The sequence below is a fragment of the Tamandua tetradactyla genome, chromosome 2 (genome assembly GCF_023851605.1).
Source record: "Tamandua tetradactyla isolate mTamTet1 chromosome 2, mTamTet1.pri, whole genome shotgun sequence".
NCBI classification, from domain to species: domain Eukaryota; kingdom Metazoa; phylum Chordata; class Mammalia; order Pilosa; family Myrmecophagidae; genus Tamandua; species Tamandua tetradactyla.
Genome location: NC_135328.1, coordinates 57,606,151 through 57,633,519, shown reverse-complemented (window position 1 = coordinate 57,633,519; position 27,369 = coordinate 57,606,151). Strand labels below are relative to the sequence as shown.

The following is a 27,369-nucleotide window of genomic DNA, read 5'->3' as shown; positions in this document are numbered from 1 at the left end:
AGCATAATGTTCTCTAGGTCCATCCATGTTATTACATGCTTCATAAGTTTAGTCTGTCTTAAAGCTGCATAATATTCCATCGTAGGTATATGCCACAGTTTGTTTAGCCACTCCTCTGTTGATGGACATTTTGGCTGTTTCCATCTCTTTGCAATTGTAGATAATGCTGCTATAAACACTGGTGTGCAAATGTCCGTCTGTGTCTTTGCCCTTAAGTCCTTTGAGTAGATACCTAGCAGTGGTATTGCTGGGTCGTAATCCATTCTGCCATTCTATGTCTTTGATTGGGAAATTCAGTCCATTAACTTTTAGTGTTATTACTGTTTGGATAATATTTTCCTCTACCTTTTTGGCTTTTGTATTATATATATCATATCGGATTTTCCTTCTTTCTACACTTTACTCCATGCCTCTCTCTTCTGTCTTTTCGTATCTGACTCTAGTGCTCCCTTTAGTATTTCTTGCAGAGCTGGTCTCTTGGTCACAAATTCTCTCAGTGACTTTTTGTCTATAAATGCTTTAATTTCTCCTTCATTTTTGAAGGACAATTTTGCTGGATATAGGAGTCTTGGTTGGCAGTTTTTCTCTTTTAGTAATTTAAATATATCATCCCACTGTCTTCTAGCTTCCATGGTTTCTGCTGAGAAATCTACACATAGTCTTATTAGGTTTCCCTTGTATGTGACAGATTGTTTTTCTCTTGCTGCTTTCAAGATCCTCTCTTTCTCTTTGACCTCTGACATTCTAACTAGTAAATGTCTTGGAGAACACCTATTTGGGTCTATTCTCTTTGGGGTGCGCTGCACTTCTTGGATCTGTAAATTTAGGTCTTTCATAAGAGTTGGGAAATTTTCAGTGATAATTTCTTCCATTAGTTTTTCTCCTCCTTTTCCCTTCTCTTCTCCTTCTGGGACACCCACAACACGTATATTTGTGCGCTTCATATTGTCATTCAGTTTCCTGATTCCCTGCTCAAGTTTTTCCATTCTTTTCCCTATAGTTTCTGTTTCTTTTTGGAATTCAGATGTTCCATCCTCCAGTTCACTAATTGTAGCTTCTGTCTCCTTAGATCTACCATTGTAGGTATCCATTGTTTTTTCCATTTTTTCTTCTTTGTCCTTCACTCCCATAAGTTCTGTGATTTGTTTTTTCAGATTTTCTATTTCTTCTTTTTGTTCAGCCCATGTCTTTTTCATGTCCTCCCTCAATTTATTGATTTGGTTTTTGAAGAGTTTTTCCATTTCTGTTCGTATATTCAGCATTAGTTGTCTCAGCTCCTGTATCTCATTTGAACTATTGGTTTGTTCCTTTGACTGGGCCATATCTTCAATTTTCCGAGCGTCATCCATTATTTTCTGCTGGTGTCTGGGCATTTGATCAGATTTCCCTGGGTGTGGGACCCAGCAGGTTGAAAGGTTTTTCTGTGAAATCTCTGGGCTCTGTTTTTCTTTTCCTGCCCAGTAGGTGGCGCTCGTGGCGCTCGTCTGTCTGCGGGGCAGTCGGCCGGGAAACCGCACGTGGAGGCGGGGGTCGCTGGCCGCCATGGCTTGGGGGAGTGCCGGTCCTAATTGCCCAGCTGGCCCGAGACGCCAAGCGTGACGGGAGGGCCCCGCTATCCAACGTTCCCAGTCAGACCGGGGAGCCACATGCGTGGAGGGGACCCCAGTCGCCAGCCGCCCCGGCCGGGAAAACGCGCACCCCTCGGGTATCTCACCGCAGCGGATTCCCATTCAGCCGTTCCAGAATGGGGTATGCTGTCTTTTTGGTCTCTGTTGTGGCTCCGGGAGCTGTTTCGTATTGTTTCTGTTTCTTTAGTTGCTTTTCTGGAGGAGGAACTAAGACCCGCGCATCTTACTAAGCCACCATCTTCTCCTACCAGTAATATTTTACTATACTTGCTTACTATATATTTATTCATCTACTCATCTCTTTAGCTGGAAATTTTCGACACATTTCTAGTAAAATGCAGACATCAGCACACTTTCCCTTAAATACTTCAAATGCATATCATTAACTAGAGTTCAGTATTTGTTTACATTTTTTCTTTTAGTGTAAAATTTTTATTCAAAGAAAGACACAAATTAAAGTGCATATTTGCAAAATTCTAACAAATACATTCGACTTTGTAATCCAATTTCCTACCAAATAACAGATTATTACTGTCACTCCAGAAAATTTCCTTATGACTCTTCTCAGTTAATTCTTACTTCCAACTTCAAGAGGAATCCACTATTCTAATTTTTTTCCACTATAGATTGATTTAGTGTGTTCTAGAATTTCATATAAATGGATTCATGCAGTATGTATAAGGTTTCTCATGCTCATCATCATATTTTTGATATTCAATCCATGCTGTCACATGTATCAGCAATTCATTCCTTTTAATTACTGAGTCATATTACATTGTATAATCTATTAATATATTACAGTTTTAAAAATTCTCCTATTGATGGACAACTGAACTGTTTTCAGTTTTGTGTCATTATGAATAATTTTGCTGTGAACATTCATATATAAGGATTTTTGTGGACATATGTTTTGATTTTTCTTGAGTAAATACACAGGGGTATAAAAGCTGGTCCGTTTTCCAAAAAGTTGTATTATTTTACATTCCCACCAACAATTCATAAAAGAACCAGTGGCTCCAGAACCTTACCAACGTTTGTTGTTGTTAGTCTTCATAATTTTATCATTTTGGTAGGTATACAGTGGTATCTCATTTCTTTTTTTCAGCACAAGATAATGTTGTTTTTATAATGATTAATACATTGTCCTCTCCACTTCTACATGTAGCTGGAAAATGATAGGCTAGGGACAGAACATTGTGAATACTGTTGGAATTATCGTTCATTAAATTATCATTAGCCAATGGTCACTAAATTTACACATTAAGGAAACTATATATAGAATATTGCAAAAACACAGTAAGGACTGAAGTTTGCCCATTTCTGCTCTGGAAGTTCCTTCATTCCCAAGCGTCAGAGTATGTTCTCCTTTCTGCTCCAAAGTTTACTGTGACTATTGTTTCTCTTTCTTTTTTTATTATTTATTTTTTACATGGGCAGGCACCGGACTCGAACCCGGATCCTCTGGCATGGCAGGCAAGCATTCTTGCCTGCTGAACCACCGTGGCCCACCCATTTCTCATTTTTTTGATCTTACTTTTGTTCCCCAGATCCAGAACTTCCAGGGCCTTCTCGCTTAGTTGCCATCTTTTTGTATGTCATTTCAAAGCGCTTCAACGATGCCTGCTGAAGGGAGGGTGCAGACGGTCTTATGTTTTCTCCTGTTTTTGAGCCAGGAGCTCCCTCATCTTGGAAATCTCTTCTTTTAGCTTGTTGCATCATCTGCAGGCAATTGATTCTTGAATTCTTCCATCTTTGTCTTTGCATCATGAATGATTCCCTCAGCCTTCTTAACTGCTTCAACTGATTCCTTCTTTATCAAGTCTTCCCCAGCATACTTCTCTACATTTTTAACCATATCATCTTTGCTTAACCCGCCAGAAGACTGGATCACAATCTGCTGCTCACATCCTGTGACTTTATCTTTGGCAGAAAAATGAATGATCCCACTGGTATCAATGTCAAATGTAACTCCAATGTGAGGGACTTACGAGGGGCTGGAAGAATTCCAATCAAAGCAAACTATCCAAGAAGTCTGTTGTCTCCAGCAGTTTCTCTCTTACCTTGATACACTTTGAGCTCCACTTTAGTCTGTCCATCAGCAGTTGAAGAGACTACCTGACTCTTCTTGGTTGGAAGAGTGGTGTTCCTGTTAATAAGTTCAGTAAAAATGCCTCCCAGACTCTCAGTACCCAGAGACAGGGGAGTGACATTCATGAGCAACACATCTGTGACATCACCAGCACCAACACAACTTCCTGGATGGCAGCTCCAATGGCCACAGCCTCATCAGGATTGAGGGCTTTACTTGGGGCTTGGCCAAAGAGATCCTGCACTGTCTGCTAAACCTTGGGCAGCCTATCACGCCACCAACAAGAATCTATTCTATGTCGCTCTTGCTGACTTCTGTATCTTGCATGGCTTTTTGGCATGGAGCAATAGTTATCTTGATTAGATCAGTGACAATTCCCTCAAACTGAGCCCAGTCAGCTTCATGTTTAAATGCTTGGGTCCAGAAGCATCCACTGACACCAAGGAAGTTGATGTCAGTCTGTACAGATGAAGAGAGTTCACACATGGCCTTCTCAGCAGGTTCCTGCATATTGTGCCATATTGTCTCTGGTCAAATTAACCCGTCTCCCTCTTGAATTCTTCTCAGAAGAAGAATTCTTCTGAGAATTGGCAAGGCCTTGTCAAAGTCACCTCCATTGGTGGATTTTACCTCAAAACAGTACTTTCTGAATAGAAATATTGAAAGTTCCACTACCTAAATCACATACAACAATGATTTTATCTTCTGATTTGTCTAGACGATGGGCCCGAGCAGCAGCTGTGGGTTCATTAATCACTCAAAGAACATTTAGTCCAGATATCTGACATGCATCCTTAATGGCTTGTCTCTGAGAGTCACTGAAATAAGCTGGTATTGTGATCACAGCATTTTTTGCTGTATGCCCCAAGTAATTTTCTGCAGTCTCCTTCATCTTCATCAACACAAACGCTCCAATCTGACTTGAAGAACAGCGTTTTCTATGAGCTTCAACCCAGGCATCACCATTGGAGGCATGGACAATTTCGAAGCGAACATGTTCAATATTTTTCTGTGCTTTAGGGTCATCATATTACCAACCAGTAAGATGCTTAGTGGCATAGAATATGTTGTGTGGGTTGGTGACAGTCTGTCTCTTGGCCAGCATGCCAACAAGATACTCACCATTTGCTGTAAAGGCCATAACTGGAGGCATGGTTCTTGCACCTTTAGCGTTCTCCATATTGCTTACTGCCTTAACTGCCACACAGGAGTTGGTAGTACCCAAATCAACACCAACAACTGCTCCCTTGATTGCTTCTGATGCATAGTTCTGCTTTGAAATAATTCTAAAAGCCTCATGGCTGAGGCCATTCAAGTCATCCTGGTGGCGGATGGCTGTGGAAGTCCAGAAGGCTGCAGTTCAGATGGCACTTATCAAGGTGGCTAGATGATAGGTATATTAGTTAGGATTCTCTAGAGAAACAGAATCAACAGGGAACACTCGCAAATATAAAATTTATAAAAGTGTCTCACGTGACTGCGGGAACAGAGTCCAAAATCCGCAGGGTAGGCTGTGAAGCCAACAATTCTGATGGAGGGTCTGAACGAACTCCACAGGAGAGGCTCTCCAGCCGAAGCAGGAAGGAAGACTGTTCTTCTGAATCCTCCTTAAAAGGCTTCCAGTGATTAGATTAAGCATAACTCATTGCAGAAGACACTCCCCTTTGGCTGATTACAAATGGAATCAGCCATGGATGCAGCTGACATGATCATGATTTAATTCTATGAAATGTCGTCATCACAACAGACAGGCCAGCACTTGCCCAATCAGACAAACAAAGACCACCACCTGGCCAAGTTGACGCATGAACCTGACCATGACAGTAGGTATACAAACAAGGCGGCAAAAAAAGTGCTTGGACTGCCAGGAAGTGTTGGCTTGACAGTGGCAACCCTTCTGTAAATCTTTCATTTTGGTTTTGATTTGTATTTCCCTCATAGCCTATGATAAGCACTTTTCATATGCTTATTAGCCATTCATTTATTTCTGTGTTGAAATATTTTGTCCATTTTTAGTTGGGATGTTTTTGTTATTAAATTGTAGGAATTCTTTCTTTCTCCTTTGGAAGACATACATTCTGTGAATATTTCCTCCCAGTCTATGGCTTGCCTTTTCATTTTCTTAATGGTATCTTTCCTTTTTTTTTGTTAAATACAGTTTTATTGGGACATACTCACACATCATACAGACCAAAAGTATACAATCACTGGCTCACAGTATGATCACACAGTTGTGCATACATCCCATGATCAATTTTGGAATATTTTCATTACTCCAGAAAGGAAATAAAAATAAAAAATAAAACCTAAATCCTCCCACACCCCTTATCCCCCACCCACCTGCCCACTGACCGATAGTATTGGTATGGTATCTTTGCTAACTGTTAATGAAAGTATCTTAAGGTATCTTTTGATGAAAATTTTCAACTTTGATGAAGTCTAATTTACCAATTTTTTTCTTTTATGATTACTGCTTTTGGTTATCTGAGAAACCTTTGTTATTCCCCAACACATGAAGATATTCTATGTTTTCTTCTACAAGATTTGTGGTTTTAACCTTTATGTTTCATTCTATGGTCCATCTTGAATTAATTTTTGTTAAAACGTAAGGTAGGGGTTCATTTCTTTTTATGTGGATATCCAATTATTTTAGCACCATTTGTTAAAAGACTCTTCTTTCCCTATTGGATTGCTTTAGTGCCTTTGTCAACAATGAAACGATGACAGCTGAGTCTATTTCTAGGCTCTTTTTTCTGATTCATTTATCTATATGCCAATTCTTATGTCAGCACAATACTATCACCACATTCTGACACTTATTCTCTTTGTTTACTTCTGTCTCCTCCACGAGGCAATGGCTCCTTTAGGGTAGAAATTGGATATTTCTATCTCTGAAGACTCAATACCTGGCACTACCTCCATTTCTCCACTTCAACTCTTCAGAACAGACCATGGGGAGAACATTCTAAACCATGGGGTACCTATTTTACTCTAATACCAGGTCCATTTGTCCCAGGCATCCCGTTGCACTCAAAATCCTTCCCAAACTTCTCCCCAGACCTTTCTGCAGGCCATGGATGGCTCTGCCTCTAACTACCCTTTTCCTAATTTGAATGCTTCTTTTATCATCACAATGTTTTCACATGGGGAATGTGGTAGTTAAATTCAGTTGTCAACTTGGCCAGGTGAAGGCACCTAGTTCTGTTGTTTCGGACATGAGCCAATGGTACGTGAACCTCATCTGCTGCTAATTACATCTGCAGTCCGCTAGGAGGCATGCCTGCTGCAATGAATGACGTTTAACTTAACTGGCAGGTGCTTAAATGAGAGCGCACAACGTAGCTCGGCATACCTCGTCTCAGCACTTGCAGCTCAGCCCAGGCCTCTGGAGATGCAGAAAGGAATCATCCCAGGGAAAGTTGTTGGAACCCAGAGGGCTGGAGAGAAGGTCAGCAGAGATTACGCGGAGCCTTCCCATATAAGAAAGAATCTCAGATGAAAGAACCGCAGATGAAAGTTAGTTGCCTTTCTTCTGAAGAACTAACAAAATAAATCCTCCTTCCATTAAAAGCCAATCCGTCTCTGGTGTGTTGCATTCCAGCAGCTAGCAAACGAGAACAGGGAAGGAGCCCTGATGCTGGGGTCACTGTGAGCGGGGGCAGATGCAGTTCAGCCTTGGTTAGACCCTCTCCTCCAATTTTATTCTTGGCTCACCTCGCTTATGAGATAATTAAAAAAAACATGATTTTGCTTTCTTTCTTTAATGTCTTGGTGACCAGTACAGTTCTCTGCTAACTAGTTCAGTCATAGCTTCCTCCCACGTAACAGACAGCTCCTCTGATCAACACAGTGCACATTTATCTTTCTAACTATTTTTATCTACCTCTAAAAGGAGCTCATTTACAATACTTTTCTAGCTGTCTTTGTTTCTTTTTCCGTATTATTTTGCTACTGCAATTTTAAACCACCAAAAGAACAGTTACTACCATTTTAACAATTTCCCATATGAAAATATACAAATTATCAACTAATCAAATGTGTCTTTCCAGAGAGTGATCTCATCTTAAACAAGACCAACAGCTATAGCTGGAAAGAGTATCTTTTGATCATCATTAAGAGCTTTGACCCACTTCTTAGAATCCTTGTTCTCCTTGTCCCCACCTTCCGCTTTTCCATTTATTAACTCCTCTGATTATTCCCGAGAGCACTACTTACAGTGTACTTTCTGAAATGCTTTACTCATGATGTGCCTTCCTTCTACAAGGGACAACTCTGATAGGCATTGCAAGAGTGAATCAGCTAACCCTAAAGGAACCCAGTCTAAGTTTCAGGTGAGAGGCTTCCATGTGACAGTCTGTCAGCGTCCTCCCTAAGACCTGTTGCTAATGGTTACTATTCCGATTCTCAGGAGGAGTATAAAAGAGACCCAAATCACAACCCAAATTACAACCACCAACCTGACAACTGCATCTTTCCTCACAGCCAACTCAAGCCTAGTTCATTATATAACAGGATGCAAAGCCAGCCAAACCTCTGTGCATGCCATGTGATATCCCACTGCACCCAGCACTGCCAATTTCTGTCCCAGATGGGTTTCCCAGTTACCATAGCAGCCCATCAATAAGGAATACCTGGGTCACCACAATTCAAAGAATAGAGCAAGAATCAAACATACCTAGCACAAACTAAGTTTTTAATAATAGTGCAGAGGTGAAACCCCATGATGCCCCCACCCCAATGTTTAGAAGAATTGATGTTTCCTCCACATCATGTAAATTTACTATATAAACATAGCTTCAAGGAACCCCTTCCTCACCACGAGACAGCTGCATCTAAAAGGACTTCCTAAGTCCCATTATGAATAAGAAATTAAAGGGAAAAAAAAAATCTTTACTTCTCTCAATTCATTTGTTTTGTAAACACTGAGCCTCTAGGGACTGTGGGAGATACTGAGGTAAGAAAAAAGGTGATAGGAAATGGACACAGCTAAACCTAACATGGGACAGAAGGAATTAAGCACTATTGCAGCTTACAGAACTGAAAAGAAAGAAAATCTTTTAAATCTTTAATCCATATTTGGTAGGATTTTCCATAACAGTGGTTCCTTTTTTTTTGAGGGTGCATGATACAGGAATCAAACCTGTGTCTTCTGCATGGAAAGCAAGCATTCTACCACTGAACCACCTGTGCACCCTTACAGCCATGGTTCTTAAAACATGATTCTTTTTTTTTTTTTTGCATGGGCAGACACCGGGAATCAAACTCGGGTCTCCGGCATGGCAAGGCGGAACTCTGCCTGCTGAGCCACCGTGGCCCGTCCAAAATATGACTTTTGACCATCTATATCAGAATCACCCAGAGCCTAGCTCCACTTTAGACCTCCAGAATCAGAATCTCTAGAGTAGAATCAATTATCATTTTTAACAAACTTCCTGGTGACTGGGATGAAAATGGCCTCTACCATACTTTGATGCAACATACTCAATAAGTGGCTCTTCCCTGCTTCAACACTTTCAGTGATGTGGCTGCCCCTGTATCATAGAAAGACTAATAAACTCAAAGTCAGAAAAACTGGATTCAAATTATAGGTGACCTTGGGCAAGTCACGTAACCTCTCTAAGCCTCTGTTTGCTCATATATGAACTAGAGATCTTGATATCTGCCCAAAGATTTGTGTGAGGATTAAAACGTCTATTGCATATTGTGTTGGTAATTAATACTCTTCAAACATTTCCAGTTTTCCCTCCTTCTGGGCATAGGATTGCACTCTCTGGTTCCTCCTGTTGCTGAGTGGGACCATGTACAGGATTGAACACGTCCCCCACACATGGTTGTGAACCTATTTGTAAATAGGACCTCAGAAAATGTTATTAGTTAAGGTGTGGCCAAACTGAACGAGAGTGGGCCTTAATCCAACATGGCTGAAGACCTTACAAGCAAAGAAAATTAAACAAGGAAGAAGAAACAAGAGAAGGAGAGAGGTATTATATGTGCTGAAGGCAAAGATATATCTATCCACAAGCCAAGGAACCCCAAGGACTTAGGCAAGCCAGCCTAATCTTCTAACCTCCAAAACTATGAGACCACAAAGTCCTATTGTTTAAGCCAGCCAGTTTGTGGTATTTATCATAGCAGCCCTGGCAAACCACGACTTCCCACATGACTAATGCTAGCCAATGGGTTGGAGTAAAGAGAAGTATTACTTCTTGACAGGAGCATTCAACTGCTGAGGCAAGATCTTTCAGAGCTCTCTTTTTTCTCCAGCACAGCAACTTCTACATTTGTGATTGTGGCACCTCTGTCAGCCTGGTGCTGGAGTGATTAGGATAAAGGGAGTGTCCCTGCCAATCCAAAATGGACATACACCACGAATAAAAAACAAACCTTTCTTTTGGGTTAAGGCACTAAGAATGTGGGGACTGTTTGTTACTATAGCATAGACTGTGAAAACCTGGATGGCACTATTATTAAGCCCCTGGACACCCTGAGATTGCCCATTCTATGGCTGGTCTGCAGGGATTTCAGTATTCTTCCTAATCCTGAACTGAGGTCTAGCTCATAGTTACCCCACCAGCTGGTCTCAGTTCTGTTCTGCTGAACTGGAGTTCTGCCTACTTACACTGGAGTTCTGCCTACTTATGCATGATGGTCCTCTGAGCAAGTGGGTAAAGGCCTTGAATACCAGGCTCAGATGCTTGTGTTCTATTTATTATGGGTTTCTGAGGAGCGGAGAGGCCTGGCCAGAGCTATATTTTAAGGAGAGCGATCCAGAAGAGGTATGTTAGGTGGGAGAGTGTGGGAAGAAACTCATGATTTTACAAATGTTAAATATTTCTCTCCCTCAAGATGATGTAGGAGTTTCCTACAGGATGGCATAGGAGTTTCTTCCCCACAGGATGATGTGGGAGTTTCTCAGGGGATTTGGGGCAAAGGCATCTATTGTTTGTGACTGATGCAGCAACTATAGGGGCTTCACTTTTCTTGGGCTTACAAGCATCCCAAGCCATAATGAAAGGCACTGGCTCTGGGTTCTCAGGGGAAGATGCTTTCATTCTGAGAATTTCCCAGTAAGGTATCTTCCATCCTTCAACACTTACCTTTCTCCAGACACGTCTATGTTCCCAACCCTAGGCAACACTAGCCTAGCAGTCTGAATCTAGAATGAGGTTGACAATTCTCCACTTAGAACACCTCTCTGAGATTAGATGAGAATTTCCTCTTATTTGAATTTCCTGTTCTTCAGTTTGGCTTTATTTACTACTTCTTCATGTTAATCCATGGGGATCTTTGCAGCAACAGGGATTTCTATAACCAGGTAACACTTTTACGTATTCAAGTTTTGGCCCTTTTTTTGCCATTAGGGCCTCTGAGCAGTGGAATTAAGATGAAAAGTAATGCATGTCCCCCAGGGCCTGTGCACCTGGAGTGTGATGCTTGTGAAGAACTGGAAAAACAATAGTGGGAACTTGTTTGGGATGGGCGAGACTGGAGGGAGAGGTCCCGAGGTAGGTCCCAAGTGATTCATTTTTCATGTGTTCCCAAGGGTGTGAGAACTCAGGTTTCTATGCGGCACCTTCCTCAACTCCCACAAGTAATATCCACATGCCTCTAGGCCACCTGGTGTCCCCAGCCTCAGTGGGACAAGTAGAAGTCACCCACTTGGGAGATGAGTCCAATACGATTTGGCTCTCAAGAAGTAGGCTCTCTGCTTCCTATAGTCCTGTGACTTCAGGCAAATATTTTAACCTCTCTGAGCCTATTTCCTCATCTGTAAGCAGAGGCTAATGATGGCTATCATAGTATACTTCATGAAGATTTTGAGAATTTCTGAAGAGAAAAATTCATTTATTCAATTCACTATTGTTCTAGTTTGCTAGCTGCCGGAATGTGACATACTAGAAATGGAACAAAAAGGAGGAATTATTAAGTTGCACATTTACAGTTCTAAGGCCATGAGAATGTTCAAATTAAAGTAAGTCTACAAAAATTTTCAAATTGGGTGGGCAACGGTGGCTCAGTGGCAGAATTCTCGCCTGTCATGCCAGAGACCCAGGTTAGATTCCCAGTGCCTGCCCATGCAAAAACTAAAAATAAAAAAATATATATTCAAACTAAGGTATCAACAAGAGGTTACCTTCACTCAAGAAAGGCCAATGAAGTTCAAGGTTTCTCTCTCAACTGGAAAGGCACATGGTAAACATGGCGACGTCTGCTAGCTTTCTTCCTAGGCTTCCTGTTTCATGAAGTTCCCCTGGGGACGTATTCCTTCTTCATCTCCAAAGGTCTCTGACTGCGTGGCTCTCTCTCACAGCTCTCTCCAAAAGGTTTCCTCTTCTAAAGATTCCAGGAAACCAATCAAGACCCATTTGGAATAGGTGGAGTCACATCTCCATCTAATCAAAAGTTAATACCTGCAATTGGGTGTGTCGAATCTCCACTGAGATAATCTAAATAAGTTTCCAACCTACACTATTGAATCAGGATGAAAAAAATGGCTGCTTCCACAAGACTGAAATCAAGATCAAAACATGGCTTTTCAAGAGTACTGTAATAGTTAGATTCAGCTGTCAACTTCGCCAGGTGAAGGCACCTAGTTCTGTTGCTGTGGACATGAGCCAAAGGTACTTGAACCTCACCTGCTGCTGATTACATCTGCAGTTGGTTCGGAGGCGTGCCTTCTGCAATGAATGATGTCTGACTTAATTTGCTGGTGTTTAAATGTGAGAGCGCAACATAGCACAGCCCAAGCAGCTCAGCATACCTCATCTCAGCACCCGCAGCTCAACCCAGGCCTTTGGAGATACAGAAAGGAATCACCCTGGGGAAAGTTGTTGGAACCCAGAGGCCTGGAGAGAAGGCCAGCAGAGATCACACTGTGCCTTCCTGTGTAAGAAAGAACCTCAGTTGAAAGTTAGCTGCCCTTCCTCTGAAGAATTAATGAAATAAACCCCCTTTTATTAAAAACCAATGTGACTCTGGTGTGTTGCATTCCAGCAGCTAGCAAACTAGAACAGGTACATAAATCCTTTCACACCAGCACAACTACTATAAGTACCAAAAAGCAGTGAACAAGACAAAGTCCTCACCTTCAGGGACAGGCAATAAATTTAAAAACAAAAAATAACATAAATGATGTGAAGAAAAACAAAGCAGTCTAAGGTGTGTGCATGTGTATGTACACGCACGCATCCACTACTTTGGATAGGGTAAACAAGGGAGATCTCTGAGGAAGGGACATTTGAACAGAGACCAGAATGACATTTAAAGTCATGGAATGGGATGAGATCATCTAGTGAGTGAGTAGAGAGACAGAAATGATATGATGACCGAGTCCCTAGGGCAGTCTAACATTTAAAGGGCATAAAATGGAAAAGGATTCATTAAGGAAGAAAATGGGAATGAACACCCTTAGAAAACTGTAAGAAATGCTAATAAATGTAAGGCATTGAAATTCAAGTTTCTGCTTTGTTCTGTTTTGCTGGCTATACTCTCGCTGCTTATGAGAAGGGTGTGTTCTTTGGGCTATTTAATTTGCTGAGCATCATAAGTAAGTTGAAGGTCAGGAATAGGATTCCTAAAGAATATGAAGTTGGGAGTCAAGATGAAGGGAATGTAGGGACCTAAGCAGCTGCGAGAGCTGTACGTTGGAAGGAGAAATCCTTGGGATTGACATGCTCAAATAGGGACTTAGGGAATATCTAATACAGACTTTTGTTTCCTATGGGGTGTAAAGCGAAGCCTTTTCTTGGGCTCCCCCAGAATATCTCTAGTAACATCTAAATAGCCCACTAATAATTTTGTGTGAATGGATTTAGGGGGTGGGTGAAAGGGTCATGAGGAAGTACTGAGTTACACATGCAGACCAAGCATGCAAAAAGGGAGACAGCAGATAGATGCTAAGGGGCCAGGTGCATTGCTTCTCGGTCTTTTTCCTAAGATCAAGTGCAGAGGAGTCAGCTGGAACAGAGCCTGAACACCTACTTTGAGCAAATTCACTTTGATTATTTGCACACATCCACTGGTCTCGGGGAGCTTATGATTCTCTATATAATTTGTTTTACCTTATTTATTGTCTGGGCCCTTTGTCATTGCTTTGTGTCATACCCAGAACTATGCCTGGTACATAATAGATCCTCAATAAATATTTGCTGAATGAATAGTCACCATTATCATTATCTGATATATTAGTAGAGCTAAAAATATTCAAATCATTAACTACAGAATACAGATCCCTGTGACCAAAAACAAAACAAATAACATTAACTTATATATTCAACACTTACTCTGCATAAGACTGTGTGGTAAGTACTGCAAGGGAATCAGTGGGGAATCAAAGACCTACCATCAAGTCTAGTAAGAAACAAAGATATCTGCCAAAAAAACACAGTGTAACATGAAAAACAGTGCCACAAAAGAGGGAAAGCCCCTCTTTAAAGAATAAAGATATGACCTCCAACTAGGAAATCAGCCAATAACAATAGCAGGCAACAAAAAACAGCAGCCACCACTGTTCATTTAGCACTACGATCTGAAAGGCACAATATTAAGCACTTACCATACATTATTTTATTATCTCAACAACTCTTCAATGACTTGCAATTCAAAATGTGTTTCCAGGACCAAGGAGCCTATCAGAAATGCCGAATCTTGGGTACCAGCCATACCTGCTGGATCAGAATCAGCGTTTTATCACTAGGGAACATGTATGCACAGTATGTTTGAGAAGCACTGATTTAAAGCATTAAAGAATTATTGTCTACATTTTACAGATGAAGAAACAAAGCCTGAGAGAACTTACCTGCAAATCAGTTGCCATAAATCACTCTGCTACAGAGCAGAAGAGCCACCTTCAGAAGCTAAATCTGATTCCAAAGGCTGTGTTTTTAACTATTAAGGCAAGCTTTGTAAAGGGTTGGCGTCTGAGCTGGACTCTGAAACATGATGAGGATTTGGGCATCCACAGAAGGGAGGACAGGAGATTGTAGGCAGAGGAAAGTGTCATCAAAAGCCCATAGGTGGGAAACCTCCAGCAGGGCTTGGGACACTGTAAGTAGTTCATTCTGGCGACAGCTCTGGGAGTCTGAAGAGATCAGTGAGAAAGGCTAGCTGGATCAGTTCACATGGAACATTCTTAGTCAAGGGTGAAAAGTTTCCAGTTAATTTTGGAGGCAGTGGGGAGGTTCCTTGAGTCCCAGCCACAAAAGGTCCAAACTTTTGACAAAATGATTCAGACAAAGGGGACCTAACAGGCTTTGCATTCCAGTTTGGGCTCTGTCTCTCCTTTAGTAGGCAATTGTTAGAGGAGGTGAACTTAACATCTCTCCTTTCACATACAATGTATTAATGAAGAAATTACACTTATTTTCTTCTTAGGGAGGCCATATCAGTATCAAAGTGGTAGGGATTTTTTCCTAATAAAAAAGGGATAAAAGGATCTAGAGCAGCTCAGAACTCTATTTAGTGCTGATAGAGGAAAAAATTATTTTTCTGGTAAACGTCCCTAGAGTTTAACGGATTTTATTTTGAAATTATTCCAAAGTGCACAGAGAGTGAAATATTGTGAACTGCAAACAGCCATGAATGCACACCTACACACACATGTGTACACTGCTGGAAATGAGATGAACCTTAAAACTATGAAGAAGAAAAAACTCTCAGTTGGATTTTCCATCATTTCTTCAAATGGCTCTTTTAAATCTGTTTACTTCCAGCCTTGAAATTTGATGACATAAGCCAGAACATGCCCTCTTTCCATACAGTGCCCTTTCACTGTGGTTCATTTAAGAGAGAGCACAAGGCTGGGAATCCCAAGACCTAAATTCTGGTCCTGATATTAACACTAATTCACTAGGTGACCTTGAGGGGGTGGAGTAGGTGTGCTGAAGGCTTATTTTGTAACTGTTAGGTGCTTTTTATATGTCATTTCAATGAGCACTTACAACAACCAATAGGTAGCAGTAGTCTTTTTTTTTTTTTTTTTTTTACATTTTATAGTCCATTTAATTTTTTTAAATTGTGGTAATATATTTAACAAAATTTCCCATTTTAACCATTTCAAGAATACAATTCAGTGGCATTCAAAACATTGTGCTATCATCGCCACCATCCATTACCAAAAACTTTTGTACTGAAACCCCAAACAGAAACTCCATACCCAGTAAGAAGAAACTCCCATTTTCCCCCTGCCCCCAGGTAACCTGTAATCTACTCTATCTATATGAATTTCCATAATCTAGTTATTTCATACAAGTGAAATCATATCTGTCCTTTTGTGTCTGGCTTATTTTACTTAACATGATGGCTCCAAGGCTCATCCACTTTGTAGCATGTATCAGCACTTCATTGTTTTTTACAGTGAATAATATTCCATTGTAGGGATAACCAAATTTTGTTTATTCATTCATTTGTGGATAGATACTTGAATTGCTCCCATCTTCTGGCTATTGTGAATAATGATGCCATGAACACTAGTGTATCAAATCTGGGTCTCCTGCATGGCAGGCGAGAACTCTGCCTGCTGAACCACCGTGGGCTGCCCTATGGTAATTCTATTTTTAACTTTTTGAAGAATTGCCAAACAATCTTTCAAAGTTGCTGCAGTATTTTACGTTTCCACCAACAATGTATTAGGGTTCCCATTTCTACACATCCTCATTGACACCTGTTATTTTCTACTTTAAAAATAATAACTATCTTAGGGCGGGCCACAGTGGCTCAGCAGGTAGAGTTCTCACCTGCCATGCCGGAGACTCAGGTTTGATTCCTGGTGCCTGCCCATGCAAAATAAAAATAAATAAATAAATAACTATTTTAGTGGGTGTGAAGTGGCATCTTATGGTATTGATTCACATTTCTCTAATGGGTTATGTTGAGCATCTTTCCATATGCTTATCAGCCATTTGTATAAGATAGCAGTAGTCTTTTTTTCTCTTCTTTTTTTTTTTTTGGTGTAAGGGCCAGGAATCAAACCCGGGTTCCCACATGGCAGGCAAGCATTCTACCACTCAACCACACCATGCACACACTGTATGAGGTAGTAGTATTCTTATCCCCCATTTTCCAGGAATAAACATTGTTTAGTTTTTTTTACTTAGTAAGCAGCACAGATGAGCTTCCTAACCTGGGCTAAACCCAAATTCTACTCTTTCCACTATAACAACCTGTCTCCTTGTTCCTTTCCCAGGGTTCTGGGGTTTCTCACTTTTGAAATGACTGTGTAGGGCCTTCTAATTTCATTGTCACAGATAGACAGATGAAATAAGAATGAAAATTATTCTGCAATTATTATGCACTACAGTAACACACAATGACTGAGTTGGATATGACAAAGCAGTACTCTGTTAGAAGTCTGGCCCAAAGATTCAGAACTCCAAGTCAGAATTGTGAAAATCAAGGGCATCTCCACCAGATAGTAGACCTCTTGGCCAGCAGGGAACAGTTGAACAGCAATCACCCTGAGTCAAAAATAAATGCAGACCTCAAGTGGATCCCAACCAATCCAGAAGTTATGACCTCCTCCTTCTGGTCTGAAGAGGCAACTATCATAATCAGGGTCTCTTTCCCACCACCTTCTGCCTCCCACTTGGCCACATATTGCCTAACCATTTTCCTTTAATCAGATTCAGCTTGAGGCACCACACCAACAGACTGTTATTTAACATGAGAAATTACATATTTAACGGAGTGAGATCATCCTTTGTCTCAGCTTCCTCATCTATAAAACTGGGGATAATAATACTTCAGGGAGTTGTTTTGAGGATGAGAGACTGAATGGAAAGGACTTAACACAAAGAAAAACAACAATAAATGGTAATGAATTCCTTCTCTCCTAGTCTCTCTTCTTTTCCTAGATTTCTTTCTTTCTCTTTTTTCCATTTTGAACCAACACTTTCCATATCCTGGAAAAATTACTAATTATAGTGAATAAATTAGGGTTTTGTTGTTTTGAGGTAGGAAACAAGGAGACCACAGAGGGAGTAGAACTCATGGCCCATCCCCCTACCCTCCACACCCCTTGCAAAAACTGAGGACTAGGCCAACTAAAGGTTGTAGAGGTCTTTACTACGACTAAGCCAACAAGGTTTGTAGGTACTGACCATCCAACAGCAGAGAGTAAGTTATTCAGAACAGGATGATGAAGACTGTATAGGCAGCAACAGAAATTGACCCACACGGGAACTACCCACAAGCTCTAAGCTTTTTTGTTCTAGTGGGTTTTTGGATTACAAGTGCAAACAAGGGAGGGCTTATCATAACGGATATGTGAGCTTTTAAAGATGATGGGATCTTACAGAAATCCACAAATAGGATCATAGATTCGAAGGGGTTGCCCAGAGTCTGGAAGGGGAGGTATGGATCCACAGCAGCCACACAGCCCTCAGCAGCTGGAGTTTGAGGGCCTTCACTCGTTACATATCTCAGGGACTCTCCATGGGCCAGCTCCATTCTCCCATACCCGGAGTCCGCACAAACTTTTCGCTCTCTCATTGTTCAGGCTTCCTCCTAATACCAGATTGCCAAAAGCCCTGACTCTACCTCATGGCTTCTCTCTCCACTTCATTTCCACTTCAATTTCTGTTGCTTAGAGTCCTTCTGCAGTCCTCAGCTCAAATTTCTGAGAGAGCTATGCATTTTTTTCCTGACTGGGTCACAACTCTGTTCAGTGATTGGCCTATGAATTGGCTGTTCTTGGATGTAATGTCCAACTTTGGTCCAGTAAGTTTTTTTTTTTTTGCATGGGCAGGAACCGGGAATCAAATTCGGGTCTCCAGCATGGCAGGTGAGAACTCTGCCTGCTGAGCCACAGTGGCCCGCCCTCCAGTAAGTTTTAAATTTTGCCTCCTCGAGCCATGCTGGCACTTTATTTAAAAAATATATATTTTTATTGAAAAACAACATACAAATACAAATATTCTTAACATACGGACATTCCATACTTGGTGTACAATCAACGGCTCACAATATCATAACAAAGTTGTACATTCATCATAATGATCATTTCTTAGAATATCTGCATCACTCCAGCAAAAGAAATAAAACTTATACCTACAATACCCCTCACCCCTCCCATTCATTGACTACTGGTGTTTCCATCCACCCAATTAATTTTATCCTTTGTCCCCCTTATTATTTATTTGTTTTTATCCATGTTTTTTACTCACCTGTCCATACACTGGATATAAGGAGCATCAGACACAAGGTTCTCACAATCACACAGTCAACTGTAAATATTATATCTTTATACACTTGTCTTTAAGAATCTAGACTATTGGAACACTGTTCAAGACTTTCAGGTATTTCCCCCTAGCCACTCCAGTACACTATGAACTAAAAAGGGATATCTATATAAGTGCATAAGAATAACCTCCAGGAATTTGTGATATTCTCACAAGCAGTGGGGATAACCAAAGCAATAGGCTGAGCCCCAATCTTGGGGTTTGTTCATATGAAATTGAACTCTGCAAAAGAAAGGCTAACCCTACTTAAAATTAGGCCTAAGAGTCACCCCAAGAGAACCTCTTTTGTTGCTCAGATGTGGCCTCTCTCTCTTTCAGCCAACACAACAAGCAAACTCACCACCCTCCCCCTCTCTATGTGGGACATGACTCCTAGTGGTGTGGACCTTCCTGGTAACGTGGGACAGAAATCCTAGAATGAGCTGGGACTCAGCACCAAGGAATTGAGAAAACTTTCTCGACCAAAAGGGGGAAGAGAGAAATGAGACAAAATAAAGTGTCAATGGCTGAGATTCCAAACAAAGTCAGGAAGTTATCCTGGAGGTTATTCTTACGCATTAAATATCCATTAAATATCTATTTATATTACCTTCTTAGTTAAGACATAACAGAGAGGCTGGAGGGAACTGCCTGAAAACATAGAGCTGTGTTCCAGCAGCCACGTTTCTTGAAGATGATTGTATAATGACACAGCTTTCTCAATGTGACTGTGTGATTGTGAAAACCTTGTGTCTGATGCTTCTTTTATCTACCTTATGGACAGATGGGTAAAATTTATGGATTAAAAATAAATAAATAATAGGGGGAACAAATATTAAAATAAATTTAGTAGATTGAAATACTCGTGATCAATGAAAGGGAGGGGTAAGGGATACGGTACGAATGAGTGTTTTTCTTTTTTCTTTTTATTTCTTTTTCTGAATTGATGTCAATATTCTAAGAAATGATCATGATGATGAATATACAACTATGTGATGAAAAAAAGAATGTTCATATATGTTTTGATTGGTTTTATTAATACAAATTTAAAAAATAATAATAACCTCCAGGATAATCTCTCAACTGTGTTTGAAATCTCTCAGCCACTGAAACTTGACTTTGTCTCATTTCTCTCTTCCCCTTTTCGGTCAAGAAGACTTTCTTGATCTCTTGATGCCATGTCCTGGCTTATCCCAGGCTTTCTGTCCCACTTTCTAGGGAGATTTACATCTCTAGGAGTCATGTCCCACATGGGGGGGAAGGTAGTGAGTTCACATGCTGAGCTGGCTTAGAGAGAGAGGCCACATCTGAGCAACAAAAGAGATTCTCTGGGGGTGACTCTTAGACCTAATTTTTAGTAGGCTTAGCCTATCCTTTGCAGGAATAAATTTCATAAGGGCAAACCCCAAGACTGAGTGCTTGGCCTATTGATCTGGTTGTCCCCACTGCTTGCAAGAATATCAGGAATTCTCCAAATGGGGAAGTTGAATTTTCCCTTCTTCTTCCTGGGGGACTTTGCAAATACTTCTTCATTCACATTCAGATCACTCTGGGATTTATCGGGGCATCACATTAACCTGGACAAACCTACAAAATCTCATGCCCTATTCAAGGTTCCATATACTGGACTTCCGGGTCAAGATGGTGGCTTAACAACATGCGCATTTTAGTTCATCCTCCAGAACAACTACTAAATAACCAGAAACAGTACAGAATGGCTCCCGGAGCCATGATACTGACCAGACACACAGCATACCCCAGTCTGGACCAGCTGGACCGGCTGCAAGCACCCCCCAGAACAGTGAGTTCCCAAAGCTGCAGTGGCCAGCGCCCCTCCTCCACAGGCCACTTCCCAGAGGGGAAAGGAAAGGACTTTACCAGCAGCAGGGACTGGGCACAATCAAACGCCAATTGTGGAACTAATTAACAAATTCTGACTACTAAAAATAGGCCCTCAGCTTAGGTGAACCTGATCAAAGCAGAGGTTGCTCATTTTTGCCCCAGTGCCAAGGGGTCAGGACTGACAGAAAAAGGGGGGGAAAAAAAAAAGAAGGAAACAGAGGTTTTTGTGGCTGTGTATCTACAAAGGCTTGACTGCCTCTAGATACAGTGGTAGGACTTTTCAGGCTGCAAATGCCCCAGGCATAGGCAGAAGTGAGCTCTTTTGGGAGCTTATCTGGAGCTTGTGCCTTCCCCAGGGGCGGGATGAAGCCCCACCCAGGTGGAATCCCTCCATCAAGGAATTCAGACACCAGGGCTTGGTAATTTGAAGCCATTAAAATCAGCCTACAACCTCTCCTCTGTCTCCACACCCCCCCCCCACCCCCAGCAGGGAGTCTGCCAAAGTTAAAGGTACCATATCATCTTATGCTGGTGGGACCTGCAGGCAGACAAGCACCACATACTGGGCAGGATAAGAAAAACAGAGTCCAGAGACTTCACAGGAAAGTCTTTCAACCTGCTGGGTCTCAACCTCAGGGAAAACCGACGAAGGTGACTCTTTCCTCCTGATAGGAGGCCAGTTTGGTCTGGGAAAATAAGGCTGGGGTCTATAATATCTAAGTAGACCCTCCTAAGTGTGTGTGGGGGAAAGGCACCACACAAGCAGGGCAAGAAACAAGAAAACAAGAACTGAAAAATTCTCCTCTGTTAAACAAAACTTAAGCTAAAGGTCCAGATAAAGCTGAAGGGAATATCAAAGAACAGATAGACAACAAATTCATCCAGCAAGATAAAAGAAGTGAAAGCAATCTCCAGAATAAACTAATTAAGGTAATTAAATGCCTAGAAGCCAACAAAAAATAACAAATCACACTAGGAAAACTGAAGATATGGCCCAGTCAAAGGAACAAACCAACAATTCAAATGAGATACAGGAGCTGAAACAATTAATTCAGAATGTACGAAAAGACATGGAAAACCTCATCAAAAACCAAATCACTGAATGGAGGGAGGATATAAAGAAAGCAAGTAAAGAACAAAAAGAACAAACTGAAAGCCTGAAAAAACAAATCACAGAACTTATGGGAATGAAAGACACAGTAGAAGAGATGGAAAAAACAATGGAAACCTACAATGGTAGATTTCGAGAGACAGAACATAGGATTTATGAACTGGAGGACGGAACATCTGAAATCCAACAAGAAACAGAAACTATAGGAAAAAAAATGGAAAAATATGAGCAGGGACTCAGGGAATTGAGAGACAATATGAAGCACACAAATATACGTGTTGTGGGTGTCCCAGAAGAGAAGAGAAGGGAAAAGGAGGAGAAAAACTAATGGAGGAAATTATCACTGAAAATTTCCCAACTCTTATGAAAGACTTAAAATTACAGATCCAAGAAGTGCAGCATACCCCAAAGAGAATAGATCCAAATAGACATACTCCAAGACATTTAATAATCAGAATGTCAGAGGTCAAAGAGAAAGAGAGGATCTTGAAAGCAGCAAGAGAAAAACAATCCATCACATACAAGGGAAGTCCAATAAGACTATGCGCAGATCCCTCGGCAGAAACCATGGAGGCGAGAAGACAGCGGGATGATATATTTAAAGTATTAAAGGAGAAAAACTGCCAACCAAGAATTCTATATCCAGCAAAATTGTCCTTCAAAAATGAGGGAGAAATTAAAACATTTTCAGACAAAAAAATCACTGAGAGAATTTGTGACCAAGAGACCAGCTCTGCAAGAAATACTAAAGGGAACACTAGAGACAGATATGAAGACAGAAGAGAGAGGTGTGGAGAAGAGTGTAGAAAGGAAGACTAAGAGTAAAGGTAAAAAGAAGGAAAATTAGATATGACAGATAAAATCCAGAAGCCACAATAGTAGAAGAAAGTACTACCCATGCAGTAATAACACTGAATGTTAATGGATTAAACTCTCCAATCAAAAGACATAGTCTGGCAGAATGGATTAAAAAACAGGACCCATCTATATGCTGTCTCTACTCAAAGGACACGAGGTCAAGGACACAAATGGACATTTACACACCAATGTTTATAGCAGCATTATTAACAATTACCAAGAGATGGAAACAGCCAAAATGTCCATCAATAGACAGTTGGCTAAACAAACTGTGACATTTACATAAGATGGAATATTATGCAGCTGTAAGACAGAATAAAGTTATGAAATATGTAACATGAATGGACCTTAAGGACATTATGCTGAGTGTGATTAGCCAGAAACAAAAGGACAAATACTGTATGGTCTCAGTGAATGAACTGACATTAGAGAACAAACTTGGAATATTTCCTTGGTAACAAAGACCATCAGGAGATAGAAATAGGGTAAGATATTAGGTAATTGGAGCTGAAGGGATACCAATTGTGCAACAGGACTGAATATAAAAACTCAGAAATGGACAGCACAATATTACCTAACTGTAATGCAATTATGTTAAAACACTGAATGAAGCTACATATGAGAATGATAGAGGGAGGAGGGCTCGGGCATAAATGAAATCACAAAGAAAGATAGACGATAAAGATTGAGATGGTGTAATGTAGGAATGCCTAGAGTGTATAATGATAGTGACTAAATGTACAAATTTAAAAAATGTTTTTGCATGAGGAAGAACAAAAGAATGTCATTACTGCAGGTGTGCTGAAAATAGATGGTACTATTTTAATATTTTAAAATTTCAACTAATGTGTGAGGCTAAAGCAAAAAATGTTTATTTGTTACAAATCTATACTTTGACTAGTGCATCTCCTAATAAAACTTATGTAGATAGTTGACTGAACATCTTAAGTACATGGAACTTTGTATAGGACATGAGATTTTGTTGGTTTGTCCAGGTGATGCCCTGATGAATCCCAGAGTGATTTGATCAGTGAGTGGAAAAGTATTTGCAAAGTCCCCTTCGGGGAATGGTGAGAATGGGGGAAAACTCAACTTCCCCAAGTTGAATTCTTGATATTCTCACAAGCAGTGTGTGGACAACCAAAGCTATAGGCTGAGCCCCCAGTCTTGGGGTTTGTTGATATGAAACTTAACCCCACAAAGGATAGGTCAAGCCTACTTAAAATTAAGCCTAAGAGTCACCCCCAAGAGAACCTCTTTTGTTGCTCAGATGTCACCTCTCTCTCCAGCCAACACAGCAAGCAGACTCACCACCTCACCCCATCTACGTGGGACATGACTTCCAGGGGTGTGGATCTTCCTGGCAGCGTGGGACAGAAACCCCAGAATGAACTGAGATTCAGTATCAAGGGTTTGAGAAAACCTCTAGAATGAGCTGAGACCCAGTATCAAGAGATTGAGAAAACCTTCTCGACCAAAAGGGGGAAGAGTAAAATGAGACAAAGTGTCAATGGCTGAGAGATTCCAAACAGAGTCGAGAGGTTATCCTGGAGGTTATACTTATGCATTAAGTAGATACCACCTTGTTATCCAAGATGTAATGGAGAGGCTGGAAGCAACTGCCTGAAAATGTGGAGCTGTGTTGCAGTAGCCATGTTTCTTGATGATGATTGTATAATGATATAACTTTCACAATGTGACTGTGACTGTGTGATTGTGAAAACCTTGTGTCTGATGCTCCTTTTATCTAACTTGTCAACAGATGAGAGGAACATATGGAATAAAAATAAATAATAGGGGAAACAAATGTTAAAATAGATTTAGTTTGAAATGCTAGTGATCAATGAAAGGGATCAGTAAGGGGTATGGCCTGTAAAAAAATTTTTTTTTCTGTTTGTTTTATTTTTCTGTTGTCTTTTTATTTCTTTTTCTGAATTGATGCTAATGTTCTGGGTAATGATCATGATGATGAATATGCAACTATGTGATGATATTGTGAATTGCTGAGTGTATGTGTTGAGAATGTTTGTCTCTTGTAATTTTTTTAATAAAATTTTTTTTAAAAAGTTTCCATATACTTATAGTGTTTAATTAAACTGTCCATATATGTTAAATTAGGAAATGCACTAGTCAAAATATAAATTTTGATCAAATAAACATTTATTTTAGTCTCACACAGAAGTTGAAGTTTTAAATACAAACACCCCACTGTATTGACATTCCTTTGCTCTTCCTCATGAAAAAACATCTTTAAATTTATACATTTAGTAACTCTCATTGTACACTCTAAGCATTCCTAGATTATACCATCTCAGTCTTTATCATCTACCTTTCCTTCTGATTTCATATGTGCCCCCAGCCCTCTTCCCTCTATCATTCTCACATTCAGCTTCATTCAGCATACTTACATTTTTGTGCTACAACAGGTAGTATTGTGTTATCTATTTCTGAACTTTTACAATCACCCCTGTTGCACAATCTGTATTCCTTCAGCTCTAATTACCCAATCTCTATCCTATTTCTACCTCCTGATGACCTCTGTTTTAAACTGAAATTCTCCACGTTCATTCATTAATGTTAGTTCATATCAGCGAGGCCATACAGCATTTCTCCTTTTGTTTCTGGCTAATCTCACTATAATTTCCTCAAGGACCACCCATATTGTTACATGCTTCCTGACTTCATTCAGTCTTACAGCTGTGTAATATTCCATCCTACGTATATACCACACTTGTTTAGCCACTCATCTGTTGATGGACATTTGGGCTGTTTCCATTTCTTGGCTATAAACATTGGTGCACAAATGTCCGTTTCTGTCCCTGCCCTCATATCCTCTGAACAGACACCTAGCAATGGTATTGCTGAATCATATGGGAATTCTTTTTGTTTGTTTGTTTGTTTTTTTTCTTTGCATGGCAGGCACCGGGAATTGAACCCTGGTCTCTGGTATGGCAGGTGAGAACCCTGCCACTGTGCCACCACTGCCTGCCCTATATGGCAATTCTATGTTTAGCTTCCTGAGGAACCACCAAACTGCCTTCTACAGTGGTTGTACTATTTTACATTCCCACCAACAGTGGATAAGTGTGCCTCTTTCTCCACATCCTCTCCAGCACTTGTCATTTTCTGTTTTATTAATAATGACCATTATGGTGGGAGTGAGATGATCTTTCATTGTGGTTTTGATTTGCATTTCCCTAATAGCCAGGGAAGTTGAGCATCTTTTCATATGCCTTTTAGAAATTTGTGTTTCCTCTTCTGAGAAGTGTCTGTTCATGCCTTTTGCCCTTTTTATGTTTTTTCACATGGGCAGGCACCAGGAACCGAACCCAGGTCTCTGGCATGGCAGGCAAGAACTCTGCAACTGAGCCACTGTTGCCCACCCATTTGCCCATTTTTTAATTGGGTTGTTGATCTTTTTGTTGTTGAGTTGAAGAATCCCTTTCTATATCCTGGATACTAGACCCTTGTCTGATATGTCGTTTCCAAATATTGTCTCCCATTGTGTAGGCTGCCTTATTAATTTCTTTTTTTTAATTTATGAAACATAACTACATACAAACATAAACATTCTTACTATATGATCTTTCTGTTCTTGTTGTATAATCAATAACTCACAATATCATGATATAGTTGTATATTCATCATCATGATCATTTCCTAGAATATTTGCATCAATTCAGAAAAAGAAATAAAAAGAAAACAGAAAAAAATTCATACATACCATACTACTTACCCCTCCCTTTCACTGATCACCAGCATTTCAATCTACTAAATTTATTTTATATTTGTTCACCCTATAATTTATTTATTTTTAATCCATATGTTTTACTCAGCTGTCAAAAAAATAGTTAAAAGGAGCATCAGACGCAAGGTTTTCACAATCACATTGCGAAAGCTATATCATTATATGATCATCTTCAAGATACATGGCTACTGGAGCACAGCTCTACATTTTCAGACAGTTCCCTCCAGCCTCTACTTTATACCCTCACTAAACAGGTGATAATCTATTTAATGCATAAGAATAACCTCCAGGATAACCTCTCAACTCTGTTTGGAATCTCTCAGACATTGACACCTTATTTTGTTCCATTTTGCTCTTCCCCCTTTTGGTCAAGAAGGTTTTCTCAATTCCTTGGTGCTGAGTCCGAGCTCATTCTAGGATTTCTGTCCCATGTTGCCAGGAAGGTCCACACTCCTGGGAGTCATGTTCCATGTAGAGACGGGGAGTGCAGTGAGTTTGCTTGTGTTGGCTGAGAGAGAAAGGCCACATCTGAACAACAAAAGAGGTTCTCTTGGGGGTAACTCTTAGGCCTAATTTTAAGTAGGGTTAGCCTATCCTTTGTGGGGTTAAGTTTCATATGAACAAACTGCAAGATTGGGGAATCAGCCTATTGCTTTGGTTGTCCCCACTGCTTGTGAGAATATCAATATTCTCCACTTGGAAGAGTTGAATTTTCCCCCTTTCTCACCATTCCCTCAAGGGAATTTTTTTTAATTTTATTTTTTTTTCTATTAATTGTTAAATTAAAAAAAATATGACAACAAACTCAAATATTCTTAACTTACGATCATTTCGTTCTACATTTCATTTTACCCCTCCACTATCAGAGACATAGTTAA

The 27,369-nt window shown here is 40.4% G+C and overlaps 1 protein-coding gene across 6 annotated transcripts in view; it reads right to left on the bottom strand.

The window, feature by feature from the left end:
* The window catches only part of FBXO10 (F-box protein 10), a 97,781-nt gene that overhangs the window by 49,161 nt on the left and 21,251 nt on the right, over positions 1-27,369 (bottom strand). Inside the window, exon 1 of one of the 6 annotated variants that reach the window (XM_077147664.1) lies at positions 3,689-4,280. The exons of the other annotated variants lie outside the window; for them this stretch is intronic. Coding sequence (XP_077003779.1) covers positions 3,689-3,724 — 36 coding nt within the window. The 5' untranslated portion in view covers positions 3,725-4,280. Of the gene's footprint in view, positions 1-3,688; positions 4,281-27,369 lie in introns of those variants that run through there. 6 annotated transcript variants of the gene reach the window in all.